The 17,124-nt window shown below is 52.6% G+C and overlaps 1 protein-coding gene across 8 annotated transcripts in view; it reads left to right on the forward strand.

The window, feature by feature from the left end:
* Window positions 1-17,124, forward strand: part of NINL (ninein like) — a 114,610-nt gene that overhangs the window by 86,581 nt on the left and 10,905 nt on the right. For 7 of the 8 annotated variants that reach the window (XM_061125990.1, XM_061125991.1, XM_061125989.1 and 4 more), the window contains 7 exons: window positions 735-815; window positions 4,458-4,563; window positions 6,428-6,537; window positions 7,504-7,637; window positions 12,381-12,428; window positions 12,562-12,666; window positions 13,686-13,755. In XM_061125990.1, coding sequence (XP_060981973.1) covers window positions 735-815; window positions 4,458-4,563; window positions 6,428-6,537; window positions 7,504-7,637; window positions 12,381-12,428; window positions 12,562-12,666; window positions 13,686-13,755 — 654 coding nt within the window. The remainder of the gene's footprint in view (window positions 1-734; window positions 816-4,457; window positions 4,564-6,427; window positions 6,538-7,503; window positions 7,638-12,380; window positions 12,429-12,561; window positions 12,667-13,685; window positions 13,756-17,124) is intronic. The other variant, XM_061125994.1, reaches the window with a different exon arrangement.

Below are 17,124 nucleotides of genomic sequence, written 5' to 3' on the forward strand. Positions count from 1 at the left end.
TTTTCTGCTAAACTTGCATGTGCTGCTCAGTCACTCAGGTGTGTCTGGATCTTTGTGACCCCATGGGCTGTAGCCCGCCAGGCTCCTCCATCCATGGAATTTTCCAGGCAAGAATTCTGGAGTGGGTGCCATTTCCTACTCCAGGGGATCTTCCCGATCCAGGGATTGACCATGCATCTCTTGCGTCTCCTACGTTGGCAGGAGGATTCTTTAGCACTAGTGCCACCTGGGAAACCTAGAATTCTGTAATGGAGAGGAAATTCTTAAGGCTACTTTGCCTGTATTTTCCTCCCCTTCAGGCAGTGTAGGGGTGCAGGTGACATCCAGTAATGCCCTGCCTGTTGACCTTCTGGTGACCAGACCTGGACCAGTCAGCAACTTCTGCACAGACCCCATTGCTGAGGTCTTGGTAGTGGGGGGCATAGAGGAGTGCTTAGAGACCTGGCCCTTTCCATCACCTTGAGGGGAGGAGGAGGTTCCATGCAAGGGGCCTCCCAAGTGGCCGAGGCAGGGAGGCAGCCCAGGGTCCAGATGGGAGCATGACCACCTTCCTGAGATTCCGAGCATCCTTCTGCCCTGAGACCTTTTAAACAAAGGGTGGGGAGGAAGAGGAGGGACAGGTGGCTGCGCCTGCAGATGCTGAGTGTGTTGGGGCAGTACGAGGGGGAGACAGCCCACGCTGTACCTGGCCTGAGGTCCTGGCCCTCATTTTCCTGCCTGCCCCTGTCTTTCAGCTGGAGCCACAGAGCACAGAACTCCTGGCCCAGGAGGAGCGATTCTCAGAGATCGTGAAGGAATACGAGCTTAAGTGCCGGGTAAGTGACCCCCTGCCCGAGTTAATGTCAGGGGCTGTCTGCTCAGGACTGGTGGCCCCTTCTACCTCCTGGCCTGCACGTGGAGGGGGGCCCAGCCCGGGTCCACAGGAGGATCCCTACATGAGCCGAGTGGGCATAGCCTCTGACGCGGGCTGCCTCCTTCAGCTGAGGTCTTCTGAGCCTCGTGGCCCCTTCCACCTCCTGGCCTGCACATGGAGGGGGGCCCAGCCCGGGTCCACAGGAGGATCCCTACATGAGCCGAGTGGGCATAGCCTCTGATGCGGGCTGCCTCCTTCAGCTGAGGTCTTCTGAGCCTCGGCCACTTGGGAGGCCCCTTGCACGGAACCTGCACCTCCCTCCCTTCCCTCCTCCCCTCAAGGTGATGGAAAGGGCCAGGTCTCTAAGCACTCCTCTATGCCCCCCACTACCAAGACCTCAGCAATGGGGTCTGTGCAGAAGTTGCTGAGTGGTCCAGGTCTTGGCTGTGTTGCGTGGCTTGTGGTATCTTAGTTTCCCGACCAGGGATCAAACCCGCACCCTTGGCAGTGAAAGCTTGGAGTCCTCAGTACTGGACTGCCGTGGAATTTCCCGAGCCTCATGTTCTGCAAGGAGGCAGTTGGGACTTTGCCTGCCCAGCACTGTGCCCGGCCCCACACGGGCTGCTCACCCCAGTCCCAAGGCTCCGTGTGTGTCCAGGCACCGTGTAGGGCTTCATCTTGCTTCCTGTGGTTGAGTGTATGCGTTTCCTGGGCCAGACCTACATGTGAGCCCACTCAGCTGGCATTGCCACCATGCAGAGCAGGGTGTAGGTGGTGAACAGTCCCTGCTGGGAAACATCACACTCTTACTCCCTGGAGACTGTCCAGGACTCTGGCAGATTAACATGATGTTTGGGGTTAAGGGTCTAGTATTCCCTTGCTTCTTAATGGTTTCCCTCCCGGTTAATGAAAGAACTGTCTCTCTGCACGTGATGCTTTGGCCACACCAGAGGTAAAGGGGAGCCCGTGCTGGTCTGCAGTGTGACGTGACCCCTGCCCCCTGCCCGCCACAGCCCGAATCCCGGTGCCCCTGCAGTCCTGTGTGTGCTCACCTGTGTAACCCTTATCAGAGACCGAGTGGTGTGGGGGGTTTGTGGTTAACTTTCTGGAAGGAACTCTCCTTCCTGCTGTGTTTTCTCCCCCACTTTGCGCACCTGTGACTAACCAGCAGTTAATACGTTGCTTTAGTGCACCTGAATCTTTTCATGCAGGTGTAACCCCCTTTGTTTTTTTCACGTGACTGTCACCTAACTGTTGCTACTCATTTCACTTTTGATTCTTGAAATTTTACTTTTTGAAATTTTGGCAAAAAAATTTTACATTTTAGTGCTACTTATGTAGAGATTTTCCCTCTTTGGGGGGAATATTTTTGGCTGTTTCAAACTAGCATTGAGAACGTTAACTTTTTTTTTTTTTAATTTGAGAATAATTTTGAATACACAGCGGTGCAAATGTCTGGGCAGCCAGCCCCTCTGTGTGTGCTGACTCAGCCTGGCTGGCACCGCCTTCCTCTCCAGTGCTTTCTGAGCTGCTGTTGAAACCCCACCCTCTCCTGCTTTCTTGCTGAGCTCACCTCTCCTGCTAAAGCTAACCAGAAGAGAAGCCTCAAAGGTTCCAGAGCCCTCAGACCTAGGGCTTCGCTGTGTGCAGTGGTCTTGCTGCCTTTCTCGGCTCTTGGGGCAGCACCCCGTGACTGCCTTCGGCATCCACAGGCACCCCAAATTCACACGCGGCCCACACCAAAGCAGGCACCTGGCTCCCCAGCCCTGCTGGATGCAGCCTGGATGGGCAGGCTGGGACCCAGGACAGTGCATGTCATCCTTAGGCGCTTAGAACAGAGAAGTCTGCCTAGCATATTACCTTAAGGACCTGTTTTCTGGCTCTGCTGAATTTGTGGGGCATGCATTTGGTCTTACAGTAGCCATTTGAGGGATAGAAGGAACCACTGAAGGGGCAGGGCATTGAGTAGAAATGATTCTGTTGATGTTTCCGCCATATCAGCACTGCTCAGTAAAAAGAACAGTCACATGTGTACTTCCAAGTTTTCCAGTGGTCACGTTAAAAAAGGTAAAAAGAGAAAAAGGTAAAAAGAAGTAGGTGACGTTAATTTTAATAACATTTTATTTACTCCATTACTTTCGTAGTGTCATCATTTCAACATGTAATCAATATAATCACATTTTAAGTGGGAGATTTTGCATCCCTCTTTGGGAACCTGGTCTTTAAGATCATTGTAGCGTATATGCTGCACACCTCGATCTAGACTGACCACGTCAGAGATGCTCGGTGGCCTGTGTGGGGTCACTGAGCGACGGGGCGCCGGGGCGCACACACCCGCCGCCCCACGGGCCTCCCTGCAGCTCTCGCGTCCTGGCCTTGCCCTTTCCCCCGGGACAGAGGTGCTCGCTCTGGGGAGATTGCGTGTTTGCTCAGGAGTTTCTGAAGGAGGTTCAGTGACCCTAGTAAACATGCGCTTCCTCTAAGATCTGCAGGGCCTGTCCCTTCTCCCACGTGGCCGAGAGCCGTCGGTTAGTCTCCTCCTCCCAGGGCGGGTGTGGACACAGGCCAGGCACTGGCCTTCAGGGAGTTCAGAAAGAACTGACAAGAGCTGCCTGCAGAGGAAACTCAGATTAAAAAATCAGAGAGGAGGGACTGCCCTGGTGGCCCAGTGGTTAAGACTGCACTCCCGATGCAGGGGGCACAGGTGTGATCCCTGGTTGGGGAACTAGGATCCTGCAGACTTCATGGCGCGGCCCCCGAAAACGGAAAATTACAGAGGGAGGTGGGGCCTTGATGCTGTGTGTGGCGTTGGCTGCTTTGGCCTCCCCCAGAGCCAGGGTACCGGGGGAGGAGCCAGCTGGAAGCGGCATCGCATGCAGCGTCCTCCAGGTGGGGTTACCACGGCCCACCCGAGGCAGGGGGAGGAGCACGTGGACTCACCGTCATGGGCGCACGTGATCCTCGGATCGAGGGACCACATGGGAGAGCGGACTGGGAACGCTGCCCTTCCTGGTCCTGTATAAGACAGGTACCAAGTGGGCTTGTTGAGTTACATTTCATTCTTTGGGTGGATAAACGATGCTTGTTACAGACGCGACCCTACCTCTTTTATTTTTCCCTCTGTGCTATGCAGCTTGCAGGATCTTAGTTCCCTAACCAGGGAGCAAACCCGTGTCCCCTGCAGGGAAAGCACTCAGTCCTAACCGCTGCACTGCCAGGAAGGTCCCAGAGACCCTTCCTGTTAAGCCTCATGTCCCCCCAAATCTCCCCTACCCGTTATGAGCATACTCCTCTAACCTCTTGTGGTTTCAGGTGTTAAAAGGTCTCTCTATTTTCTCCATTTCTCATTTTCACTGCACATTTTACCCCCTGAGTCCCTTCTGTGTGTCCAGTGATGGAAGGTGGTGCCAGGCATAAGAAGTTGGGAAATGACTCCTGCTCCTTGTCGCTCCCGAAGCAGTTCGGGTCTAGTGTTGGTTCCCCGTCCTGGACGTCAGGACCCGCTCTGCTGGGGCCTGAACTGTTCCCCGGGTGCCGGCTCCATGCCCCGCTCCTGGGCCTGGTGGCCGCAGTGGCTGGAGGAAGTGTCTGGCTCTGCTCACAGGACCTGCAGGACCACAACGACGAGCTGCAGGCCGCCCTGGAAGGCCTGCAGGCACAGACGGCCCCGAGTCGGCACAGCCACCCGCCCCTGGGACACGGCCCGGCAGGTAGGCGCTGGGTGCTTGGAGGTGGTGCATCTGTTGGGAGGTGTGGGTTGCGTGCTCCTGCCCCGGGGATGGGGCGGTGGGCCAGCCCGCTGCGCAGGGGTCACAAGTCCTACGGACCACTTGTGTGGGAGAAGGGTCCTATCTGAGGCCAGGGGTTTAGGCAACCCAGAGGCCAAGGGAGATGGAGGAGGATGAAGGTCCTACTGCTTGGACAGTGTAAGTGGCGAAGGTTACGATGAACTTGCTGTGGCCTCAGGGCAGGCGTGTCCCCTGTGAGCCTCCTAAGGCAGCGGGGACAGAAGGAGATGCCCCTGGGGAGGGTCATCTGGGGAGGGGAGCAGAGAGCAGGCTGGGGGTGATGGGGGACGGCCTGTGATGGCTCTGACAAGGGCAGCCCACGTCAGCTGTCCTCGGGGCCTCCGAGGGAAACCGGGTGGGTCTTCTGTGCACGTGGCCTCTAAGGGAGGCCCTCACCTGCACCTGCAGCCGTGGACTCTGCTGGGCCCCGAGCCACAGCCCTGCTCCTCAGCCAGGGGGGGTGGGCGTGTGGCTGCTGTCATGGCATTCCTCGATGAGTGTCAGTGGCCCAAGTGGCCACAGGGAAGGGGGCGATGGTCTTTACCCCTCGACGGGCCTGAGCTGCAAGGAGTGTGTGGCCCTTGTTGAGATCCAGGACCTGCGCCCCGGGTGCGATGGCCAGAAGGCTCTGGGTCGTAGCACCAGAGGGAACCCCGAGCTTCGTGTTGGCGCCGAATCAGCCAGAGCGCTCTCCCGGCTGGAGACTTTTCTCTTCCCCTCGCCCCCATCTGGCCTTGGAGCGTCCATCAGCCCCTTCTAAGGAGGAGGGGCGGTCAGGACAGCAGTGCTGTGGTGCAGGGGTCACGTGGGTGGTGGAGACCGGACTGGCCGTGCATCCAACCGGGGCCACTCCTGACCCATGAGGCAGCTTCCTGTTGTCAGGGCGATGGGATGCCCTCTTTCCTCAGATGCTTATCCCAAGTTCTCTCAGCCTGATGTTGCCGAGTCTGTCCCTGTTTTTCATGGAAAACATTTTGGGAATTGAAAAGAGCAGGCAAGAGATTAGCATGTGTCTGCTCCCTTCACTTTCCAGCCCATCAACTGGCATGGATGAAACCCCAGCGGTGGCCACACTCACATTCTGAATCAAGCCTTGAGTGTGCCCCCACCATGCATGGCGTGGGGGACCCTGGGCCCAGGAGGCCTGGCCGTGCTGTGGGTCCACGAGCACCTCTTTGCGATGAGCTGTAAGGGTGGGTGATGTTGCTGGTGGGGAGGATCTTCGGGACCAGGTGTAGCTCCCACCCCCTCCCTATGATCTGTCGGAGCCTGAGTCCACGACAGCTTAGTTTGAGTGACATTTTCCTTGAGACCCCTCATGCTTTTATGTGATGTAACAGTGAGCAGTGAGGGCCTCTGAAAAAAGGAGGAAGCTAAAATAAAGCTGGAAGACATGGCTTTGTCATGCCTCGTCCTGAAGTGTTGTCTGAGCCCTGGTCACGTTTTCCTGTTGTCCCCGCCCCTCTGTGTGCCTGCCGTGGTCAAAGGGGCAGGCATGTACCCCATAGAGCCTGAGAGATCTGGCAGGAGGCCTCCTCCTTGTTTCTACCTTTGAGTGACCTGTGTTCTGGCAAAGACTCGAAATGCTGACCTGTGCAAATGCCAACTTGGAGAACTTGGCAGAGCAGACAGTCCCTGGCCCGTGGCCTCTGAGCACCAGTGCCGCCTTCCTCTTGCAGAAAGGGCCCACAGAAGGCGGTGCTTCCTGCAGGGTCAGCTTGGAGGTTGGATCAGATCCTGTGGTGTCCTGGGCAGAACATCAATGGACATGTCCTCTTATTTTCAGGCACCATCATGTTCGTGGGTGATTCCGGCCCAGCGAGTATAGAAACAGAGATCATGTTGGAGCAGCTGAAGGAGCGTTACCAAGAACTCAGGATCCAGCTGGAGACCCAGGTGAGGGGACTGAGGGAGGCCACAGAGGTCGGGGAACTTCCTGCTGCTGAGACGCGTCTGTGCACACGTGTGCCCATAGTGAGTGCCCTCCCTCCACCCCATTTAGAAGGAGGCAGTTCAGAAGGAATAGCTAATAACGGGAGGGAACAGAGTCCCTCCCCGTGTCCGGAGGCTGGTGCAGAGGCCAGAGCTCTCTGTTTGCCCTGCACTGGGAAGTCAGAGCCCCCGGCTCTGTTGCAGCTGAAGCAGATTCTGGGAGCAGAATCTTAGTTTCTGGGACTTCCCTGTGCCAGGGGCTCCCCAGGTGGCACTTGTGGAGAAGAGGAGCTATGTTGCCAAGACAGGAGACATAAAAGATGCGGGTTCGATCCCTGAGTTGGGAAGATCCCTGGAGGAGAGCATGGCAACCACTCCAGCCTTCTTCCCTGGAGAATCCCATGGACAAAGGAGCCTGGTGGGCTACAGTCCACAGGGTCACACCGAGTCGGACACGACTGCAGTGCCTTGTCACTCAGGGGCTCCTGGGCCTCCCTGGCCAAGCCTGTCTTCTCTGGTGAATGTGTCTCTTGCTCTGTTACTTGATTGTGGGGGGTTTGTGGAGGGATGGTGCCCACGGCTCATCAGGGGTCACCATGGCCACGGGGCGGTCCTGCCCCTGGGTTCCTGCTGTGGCCTTGCCTTCCAGGCCTCGTGGAGGTGTAGTTCCCTCCTACCCTCCTCCTGCGGCTGCCTGCCGGGCCGCCAGCCTCCCTTCTGCACCTGCAGGGCCTCCCCCCAAGGCTGCAGCGGAGGTTACAGGAAGCAATGGAAGCAGGCGGCGACACAAGCCATGGGGGCCTTTCACAGGCCCCGGCGCCCTGTTGAAGCTGGGCCACCCGCTGTTTTGGTGCTGCCCCGGCAGCCTTGACCCATCAAGTGGATGGTGTCTGGGGGCCCCGGTTGACATCACTCCTCCTCTCTCCTCAGGTTAGTGACCACAAGAGGGAGACGGAGGTGATGAAAAGGGCCTTTGCAGAGGAGAGGAGGCAGCTGGAGCGGGGCCACGCGTGGCGGCTGAGCCAGGAGAGGACACGGCTGCAAGAGGCGCTCCAGCAGCTCAGGTCTGCCACCCCTGCCTTGCGGGATCTCAGGTCCAAGGTTCATTGCCCAGAACCCGGATTTGAAATTGAATTTGGGCAGATTGCTCAGAGTCACAAGTACTCGTTACCCGAGTGGTGAGCCCTGAAAGAACAGGTTATTTTACAAAGGTACTGACTTTTCTTTCTGCCACACTGTGCACATGGCCTGAGAGATCTTAGTTCCCTCACCAGGGATCGAACTTGTGCCCCTGTGGTGGACGCAGGGAGCCATCACCACTGGACTGCCAGGGATGTCCCAAAGAGTCTAACTTTAAAAATAAGGAGTCCCTCATCTGTCATCTCGTGACTTTTAGGGAGGTGGATAAAAGGCCTAAATGCCCCCAAATAATGGGAAAGGCCTTTAGAGTTAGTGGAGTTCTTGAAAGAAACAGATTTGTGAGCAAAGGAGAGAGAAGGTTTATTTGGAGAACGGGAGCATGATCTTCTGTGCTAGAGAAGAAGGGCCCACACGCCCATCCTCTGGGCCCCACCAGGAAGCTGGGGGCTGGAGAGGCCTGAGGGGAGGCTAGAGGTGGGGAGGCATCTGTGAGCGGGTGACGGGAGCACTCAGGTGTGCAGCCTGGCCCTCCTTCCCGGCCCCCCTGGTGCTCAGGCCGGCACCCACTCCATCTCAGGAGCCCAGGACTCTAGATGGGCTTTTCCAGGAGCCTCGCAGCAGCACACAGGAGATGACCCGGGTGACTGCAGGCAGGCACAGCTGCGTGTTGTGGTTGCAGCTCTATGCACTGTTTCTTTGGCCCTGTGAGCACCCACACAGCACTCCCGCATGCTCCCCGCGTCCTGTGGAGACAGAGGCTTCGTGAGGTGTTGTGTCCCTTGTCTGGGCAGAGGACACTGGCCCACTGCACATGCAGGTGTGGCCAGGTGAGGCACCAGCTCCTGACTGCTAGGTGACCATCGCACGTTGCTTCACCGGTAAACAGATCACGTGGGATTTATGATAAGCCAAGGAATAAGTGTCAGTGCACCTCCAAGCTTGAGAAAGGAAATATTAGCATGGCCAGTAGCCCTCGGCTCTGTTCCCAGGCCCCCGTCACTTCTCCCCAAGGCATCTGGATTGTTTATCACCCTCTAGACCTGCTCTAGGCCTCTGCCTCAGACGCGGGGTTCCCCTAACGACGTGGAGCCTTGGTCGTGGTGGGCTGACTTCTGAATTCCCTGCTCCATGAAGCAGAGGTGGTGCTGGGCCTCACAAGTGGCACGGAGCCTCAGGTGAACGTCTGGACCCACTGTTACTGTTGCGGCTGCGATCAAAGGCTGGTCTCGGGCCCAGTGGACCTGCGAGTCGACATCAGGCCCCAGGCACACTCGGGGGCCTTCAGTGTGGGAGCAACCCAGCGGCCACACACCCTCTCTGCCGTCTGTCTCGGGCACTTCCTGTGGACAGGCACAGGAGCCCAGTGCTGTCCTAGTGTTCCACACTGTGGCCCGCCCCGGGCCCAGTGGGCTGTGCTGGTCCTCTTTGCTTCTCCTGACTCACGGCACGCCTTGGCTTGTTGGCCCCACAGCTAACGTCTCGGTTCCCATCTCAGTGGTGTCTGGATCATTGGACGGGGTTTCCTGGGCACCTGCCACGTGCTATCACAGCTGGGGCTGCAGCTGGGACTGAGACAGGTGTTTGCAGCTTTCAGCCCCAGGGGGTGGGTGGAGAAGGCTCCATTCTCTGACATCTGTACCCCTTGTTACAGGCCTGTTCAGATCTTATGTTTCCTCCTGGGTCCGTCTTGGTAGATTGTTTCAAGGCATTTGGACATGGTGTTTTTCAAAACTCCAGACTGGGCGTTTTACTGAATGGTCCTCAGCTTGGATGCCTGGTTAGATGCCTTCTTTATGGGACCATCTTCTTTACTCTGATGTGTGGTCTTTAGTGAAACTATCTTTTTTTTTTTTTTTTTTTAGTGAAACTATCTTTAGAGTACATTCCCTTAGTTTTTGTTTATCTGAAAATGTCTCAGATTCTCTCCCATTTCTGAAGGCCGGTCTTCCTAGGAGCACAAGCCTTGATGCGCAGTTGAAGGCTGCCTTCTGCCCTCTGACCTGGGCAGGCTGCTCTGAGTGAGCATCCATTTTCCATTGCTGTGGTGATGAGTTACCACAGTCAGAGGCTTAAAGCATCACAACTTAGGATTTCACGGTGCTCGAGCTTGGAAATCAGAAGTGGGTATGACTGGGCGGGAATCTCGGTGTTGGCAGCCACCTTCTTTTCTGGATGCTCTGGAGGAAACCTGCAGACCTCCCGTTCTTGATCCACATCTTCCTCCTCTGAGGCTAGCAGTGACTGGTTGGTCCTCCTCGCGCTCCATCCTGACTCCCAGTCTTCTGCCTGCTCCTCCACAGAGGAGGGCCCTAGTGGACAGTGTAGGACACTCTTTCCATCTAAGGGCAGTGAATTAGCAGCTTTAATTCTGTTTGTTGCGTTGATTCCCCTTTGCTATGAAATAGCACATTTGCAGGTTCTGGATGCAGGCGTCTTTTAGAGGCTGTTTTTCTGTCCCCACAGGAGGTGAGCTGAGTTGTGTCCTCTGGTTGCTATTAGCTTCTCCATCTTTTGTGGTTTTCCTTTGGTATGTTTAGGTGTGTATTTCTTTCGTTTTAACTTTTTATTGAAGTTTTAGATGCACACACACAAAAATACACATGTGTATGCATGCAACTGGAAGAATTTTGATGAATTGGACACATCTGTATCACCAGCACCCAGAACACGTCCCCCACGGTCACTATTCCAAGTCGGGATAGTGGTAACCCCTGGGGGGACTCTGGGGAGCCCCATTTTTTGTTCTCGGTGCTGGTATACCTAAGAATGGAATTGTCTAGTCTTAGGGCATAGATGCGGTTGTCTTTTTACTTACCATACTTAGAAATACTATGCCTGTTGAATATATAGATTTGCGTCCTGTGAAAATCTTTTAGACATTCTTTGTGAAATATTGCCTCTCCCCTCAGTGGCGTTTTTAGTTGGATGTATGATATTAGATCTTTTCACTTTTCCTCCTTTTCTTAACCACTCTTTCATTTCTTCCATCTTCTTTTCTGTAGATGACACGTTCTGGTTACTTTTTCATGTCTCTGTGTTCCAGGTCAGTGATTCTTTCTTCAGCTATATCTAATCTACCAGTGAGCTTTTATTTTGACAGTTTTTTTTTTCATTTTCAAACATTCTATTTGGTCCCGCCTGACCGTTTCTGATAGCTTCTTGTTCTTGCTTGTTCATTTTTTTATTTCCATCTTTTATTTAAGTAAACATTTAATAATATTTATCCAAAGTTTTTATCTGATAATTGCCATATCTTGGATCTAATTCTGTTGTTTTGGCTTCTTCTGACTCTCTTAAGTGGTCCTTTCCCACATATTTTGTGGTGACATTTGACTGTGAGCTCATGCTTACATGATGTTCATCTCTGGGAATCCTGAGAGCTATAGTAGAGGGTTCTCCCGGCAGAAAGGATGTGTTTTGCTTTTGCTAAGAAGACTTGGGAGCCTCTTAATCTGAGACCACTTTAACCTCTTCCAGGGAACCAGCCCACCACATGCGGCCCTTGTGTGGTTTCTCCACACTGATGTAGGTGTTGGCCTCAGCGTAACCCCATCTTTGGGTTCCTTAATGCTCACGGCTTTGGTTTCAGCATTCAGGTTTTTGTTTAAGGGCCCCTGGAAGTTTCTATAACCTTCTGTGAGAACACCAGACGTTAGATGATCAGCTTTGCACAGGCTCTGGTTGTCTGGTGAATGTGGAGGACTGGGATAAGACAACCACCATCTTATTCGAGGTCCAGGAAACAGGAAACCCCCCCCACCCCGCACCCCAACCCCGGCACCCACATGCACACACACACACCTGCCTTGAAGCAATTTTGTCTTCCATCCAGGAGCCTGAATGACAGTTCACAACACAGACCTCGTTTGTCATCACTCTCCTTGAAACCCTCCACGTATTTTAAAATTCCATTGACTTCTATGTCTTCATTTTTCTCTTTAGTTCCTCATGAGAAAAATGAAATCACACTTATGCCTATGAAGGAGATACTTCTGCTTGATATTATAAGAATAATACATTAAACATATGAGGTCATATGCTTTGAGTACTTTAGATTGAGAAAACTAGAAGCTAATGCCAGATAGAGACCTACTGTTTAGGGGAATGTCAGTGTGACCAACATTTATTAAGGATAGATTTTCAGGGCACCAGGCATGGGTTTCAAGCTGCCTCCCTGTGATCTTTATTGGTCAATTGCTCATCTGTTGCACCTCAGTGGAGTTACCGTCCAGGGAGATTAAGAGCATCAGAAGCCAAGGACTCCAGGCAGACTTGGCCTGGGCAGCCTCTGTCAGTACTTGCTTTCCTCTCCTGAAGGTTCCAGATTACATTGGATCACCCTCTGTCCGCTGATGTGGGCATCTTTCCAGTTTCCTCCAGTGCTGACCTCAGGGTGTAGGATAGGGGGCACTCCCCATAGGATTCAGCTTCCTGAGTCCTTGTGTTCCTCAGCTTTGTGCTCGGGGTCCCTGGGGGGATTTCCTTGCAACAACCTCATGAGGACTCTCACCCAGCGTCTTGCTTTGGTGCCAGCTGTGAGCACACTGACGTTTCAGTGAAGGTAAGGAGATGCAGGAACGGGCCAGCTGGAAACACAGAGAACCAAGGTGCTGAATACGCTAGTCAATGGCTCTTTTAGGAGCTAAGAAAGCTTTGTTTTTCTGTAGCTTATCTCTTGGGAGATGCAAACCAGAGCAAGTTAACACTGGATACAGGTAAGGAACTGGTGCCCTGTGTCCTCATCCAGGGAAGGAAAGTGTGGCTGGGGGTCATTGCAAGACCAGACTCTGTCGGGTGACCAGCTCCTTGCATTCCCACTCTTCTTTCTTTTTAAAATTTGTCATCCAGAATCGAGTTGGAAAAGCTTTATGAAGAAAACACACTTTTGAAAAATGAGTTGGGGAGGATCCGACAAGAGCTTGAAGCTTCAGAAAGGACAGAGGCTGCACAGAGGTAAGGGCCGGCTCAGTGGTCCCACCCCAACCACCCATCGCGGACACGGTTTGCTCATCATAGAAGAAGCTCAGAGGGCACTGCTGTAGAAAGTGGGACGTGTTCACAGATAACCCACATTCCAGGAACAGTCAGCAGAGACCTGTGCTGCCCTCCGACCAGCCTTGATGGGCACGGGAGGGCTCAGGCGTCCTATAGAAATACTGCACAGCGTGCTCCAGGGCCGGAGGAGGCATCCTGCATTCCTGTAGGGCAAGCGGGCCTCTCGCAGCCTTCCTGGGCCAGTGGACTCGGTTTGTTCTGGTCCTGATAGTGGTTTCAGCTGTGCTTCTGTCCAAGCCTCATTCCTGGTCTGTGAATTTCAGTGTGTGAGAGTCAGGGGTCTAGGGCAGGGGCCTGAGCACTGAGGCAGGAGCTGTGTGTATTGTGGAGGGACACCCGTCAGTGGATTTCAGCTTTCACCATCAGCGCCTCATCTGAGGAGGGTTTGGCTTTTTTTTTTTTTTTTTTCCCCAAATAAAATTCAAATGAGCTCAGCTCTAAACTGCCGAGAATGTGGTTTTGATTTGATAAAAGTGCCTGACGATTAAAGTGTGGAATCCAGAGTGGATGGTCACCCAGCGATCTCGATTACATTACAGCAGTTCTGAAATCCGAAAGGTTTCCCTGCAGGAACCGTTTTCCCTAAGTTTGGTGCTGGGACCCCTTTGACAGCAGACGTCAGCAAATGTAAGGCTGTGTTGATCGTTATGCTTCTGGGTGTGACGAGCACTCCCCTGAGCTGGAGAGAGATTACCGTGTGCTGTGCAACTGAGGAATGTGGTGGAGGGTTTGTTCTTAGTGCTGGCAGGGTTCCTCTGGTTCCCAGGCTGGGATCCAATCGACCAGCAGCGGGAACAGTGCGGGACAGTGACAGCCCCGTGGCTGTAGGGTACTGAGAGCAGGTGTACACACCGGCCACCACGGTGACCGTGAGCAGTGACTGCTCAGTGATACTGTTAACTTTGCTTCTTCAACAGGAAGGAAATTGAGGTTTTAAAGAGAGACAAGGAGAAGGCCTGCTCTGAGATGGAAGAGCTCTGCACACAGGTTAAGTATTGACCCCTGGCATGAAACGGATGCTGCCCTGCCTTTTCCATTGTTTTGAAATAGTCTCAAACTTACAAAAAGGAAACACAACATTTTTATGAAAGTTACCAGAGTTGCTGGCCCATCAGCCCCGTCCCTCTCCAAGTTGGGAAATCAGTGTGGATGTGACGGGTTGAGGCCCTGTCAGCCACAATCAGGACCTCGTGTGGCTTCAGTCTGCCTGTCCTTGTTCTTAGGACCTGGTGCTTTTGAAGGTTATAAGCAGCTGTTATATGGTGTGTCTAGAACTTATCATTGAATTCAGATTATGTGGGGATATCCCCTTCTAATTCCATCCTGTCCAGGGACGGAAGCTTTAGTGACATCCTTAGATTCTTGATCAGGTGGTTTTGGCCAGGCTTCTTTACAAAGTTACTTTCCCTTGGTAACTACTGAACATTTTATGGGAAATTCCTTTGATATGATGCGAATGTTCTGTTCTTCATCTAACTCTCACCCAATTGTTCTCCCTGTTTTATTCAATGGGTTATAATATATTACCATCAGCATTTATTTTCGTGCTCCATTGTCCCAGATTTGGCCAATAAGAGCCCCCTCCGGCTGAGTTCTGGGCCCTCGAGACAGGTCCTGGTCATTATTTGAGCACTTCCTTACTTTCTAGTGTCCCATGATATTCCAGGTTCATCTGGTACTTCCCTTGCCCCAACCCTGGAAGCAATCATTTCTCTAAGGAATGCTTGGTGACTTTTAGCTCAGAGTGGTACTTGGAGACCAAGATTTGGGTCCTTGGAGTGCTCACCACTCCTGGGGCATGACCATGTCCAAAAGCAGTCAGTGCATGGAACTAGGGAGTCTATATTTATTATGCTCACATGCACGTGGTTTCAGGTAGATTTATTTGTACACCTCTCTACCGAAAAATCATAAATTCAAACTCTGCAATTCCACAAGGATGATTCTAGCTTTCTCTCTTTCTGTATTTATAACTTATTCCTCTAGCAGTGAAAAGCCTGGTCTCCATCGTCCTCAGTGGCTGGACTTACTGTTTGATCAGTCCCCTTTAGCCTGCACCTGAATGCCCTCCTCACTGTGTTGCAGCATTGCCCATCACACTGGTCTCCCTCTGCCCCATGAATAAATGCTTTCTGCACTTGGTCTCACTTACTGGCTTTTGTACCGAAGCACACAGCTTGGAGGCTTCCCTTGTGACTCAGCTGGTAAAGAATCCACCTGCAGTGCGGGAGACCTGGGATTGGTCCCTGGGTTGGGAAAATCCCCTGGAGAAGGGAAAGGCTACCCACTCCAGTATGCTGGCCTGGAGAATTCCATGGACTGTATAGTCCATGAGGTTGCAAAGAATTGGACACTTTCACTTCACTTCACATAGCTTGGATGTCATTCTTTTATTTTTTTTAATTTTTTTTTTAAATTGAAATTATTACTGATAATTGCAGGCTCACATGTGGTTATAAGACATGTATTACAGAGGAATACACTTTGTCCAGTTTCCCCCAGTGGTCACACTTTGTGAAACTTTAGTATAGTATCTGTGTTCGTTTCCTAGTGCTGCCATAGCAAAGCACCACAGACTGAGGGGCTTATACAACAGAAGTTTATTTCCTCACAGTTCTCGGAGTTGGCAGTTCAAGGTCAGGGCAGGGCTGGTTTCTTCTGAGGCCGGTCTCTTTGGTTTGTATACAGTTGTCCTCCCTGTGTCCTCACATGGTCATCCTTCAGATGTGTCTGTGTCGTCATCTTTTATTAGGGCACCATCATACTGGATTCATACGACCTCGTTTTGCCTTAATCAGCTCTTTCAAGACCCCATCTCCAACTGCAGCCCCTCTGTACAGTACTCCAGTACAGTCTTGGAGGTTTGGGCTTCAGCATGTGAATTGGGGTGTGAGGGGGCGCAAATCAGCCCTTAATGAGCATCACAGCTAAGCTATTGACATTGATGCACTCCGTAGGTCTTACTTCCCCAGTTTTGGCGGGGGGTGGGGGGGGTGTTCTTTTTCTTGGGGGAGTGTTTCATTGCCCCACGGCTCGTGGCATCTCAGTTCCCCAACCAGGGATGGAACCCCAGTGTCCTGCCTCGGAAGGCAGATTCTTAACCACGGGACCACCCAGAAAGGCCACATGCTTCCACAGCTTTCCTTCTGTACTCATGTGGGTGTCAGGTCTACACGGTTTTATTGCCTGTGCAGGTTCGTGTCTCCACAACCACAGCTGCAGCTCCACAAGGTCCTTCATGTTGTTCATTCACAACTACATCTTTCTGCCCATCCACCCCAGCCTCAACCCCCGAAAACAACTAACTGTCCTTCGTTTCCAAAATTGTGTCATTTCACAAGTGACAGAAAAGGACTCATACAGAATGAGATCTTTGGGATTGCCTTTCCTCACATAGCATGATTCCCTGCCGTGTGTCCACAGTTTCTTTCTTCCTGTCGCTGGATGGTATTCCAAGGCGTTAATGTCCCACAGCTTGTCTTCACTTCAGTTCAGCTGCTGAGTCATGTCTGACTCTTTGCGACCCCATGGTTTGTGGCACACCAGGCTTCCCTGTCCATCACCAACACCCAGAGCTTGCTCAGGCTCACGTCCATCAAGTCGGTGATGCCATCCAACCATCTCATCCTCTGTTGTCCCCTTCTCCTCCTGCCTTCAATCTTTCCCAGCATCAGGGTCTTTTCCAATGAGTCAATTCTTCGCATCAGGTGGCCAAAGTATTGGAGCTTCAGCATCAGTCCCTCCAATGGACACCCAAGACTGATCTCCTTTGACTAGACGTACCTTTGTCCACTTTTTAGTGTGCTGTCTAGGTTGGCCTAGATATATAGGCCAATATAGCTTTCCTTCCTTGGAGCAGGCGTCTTTTCATTTCATGGCTGCAGTCACCATCTGCAGTGATTTTGGAGCCCAAGAAAATAAAGTCTGTCACTGTTTCCACTGTTTCCCCATCTATTTGCCAAGAAGTGATGGGACTGGATGCCATGATCTTAGTTTTTTGAATGTTGAGTTTTAAGCCAACTTTTTCACTCTCCTCTTTCACTTTCATCAGGAGGCTCTGCAGTTCCTCTGCTTTCTGCCATCAGGGTGGTGTCATCTGCATATCTGAGGTTATTAATATTTCTCCCGGCAGTCGTGATTCCAGCTTGTGCTTCATCCAGCCCAGCATTTCACGTGATGTACTCTGCATATAAGTTAAATAATCAGGGTGACCAATATACAACCTTGACATACTCCTTTCCCAATTTGGAAACAGCTTGTCTTAATGTTCACCTTTTAAGAGACAGCTGGGCTGATTCCAGTTTTGGGCTGTCACAGAAGCTGCAATGAAATTCCTGGGCAGGTGTTTGTGTGGAT

The sequence above is a fragment of the Dama dama genome, chromosome 23 (genome assembly GCF_033118175.1).
Source record: "Dama dama isolate Ldn47 chromosome 23, ASM3311817v1, whole genome shotgun sequence".
Lineage (NCBI taxonomy): Eukaryota > Metazoa > Chordata > Mammalia > Artiodactyla > Cervidae > Dama > Dama dama.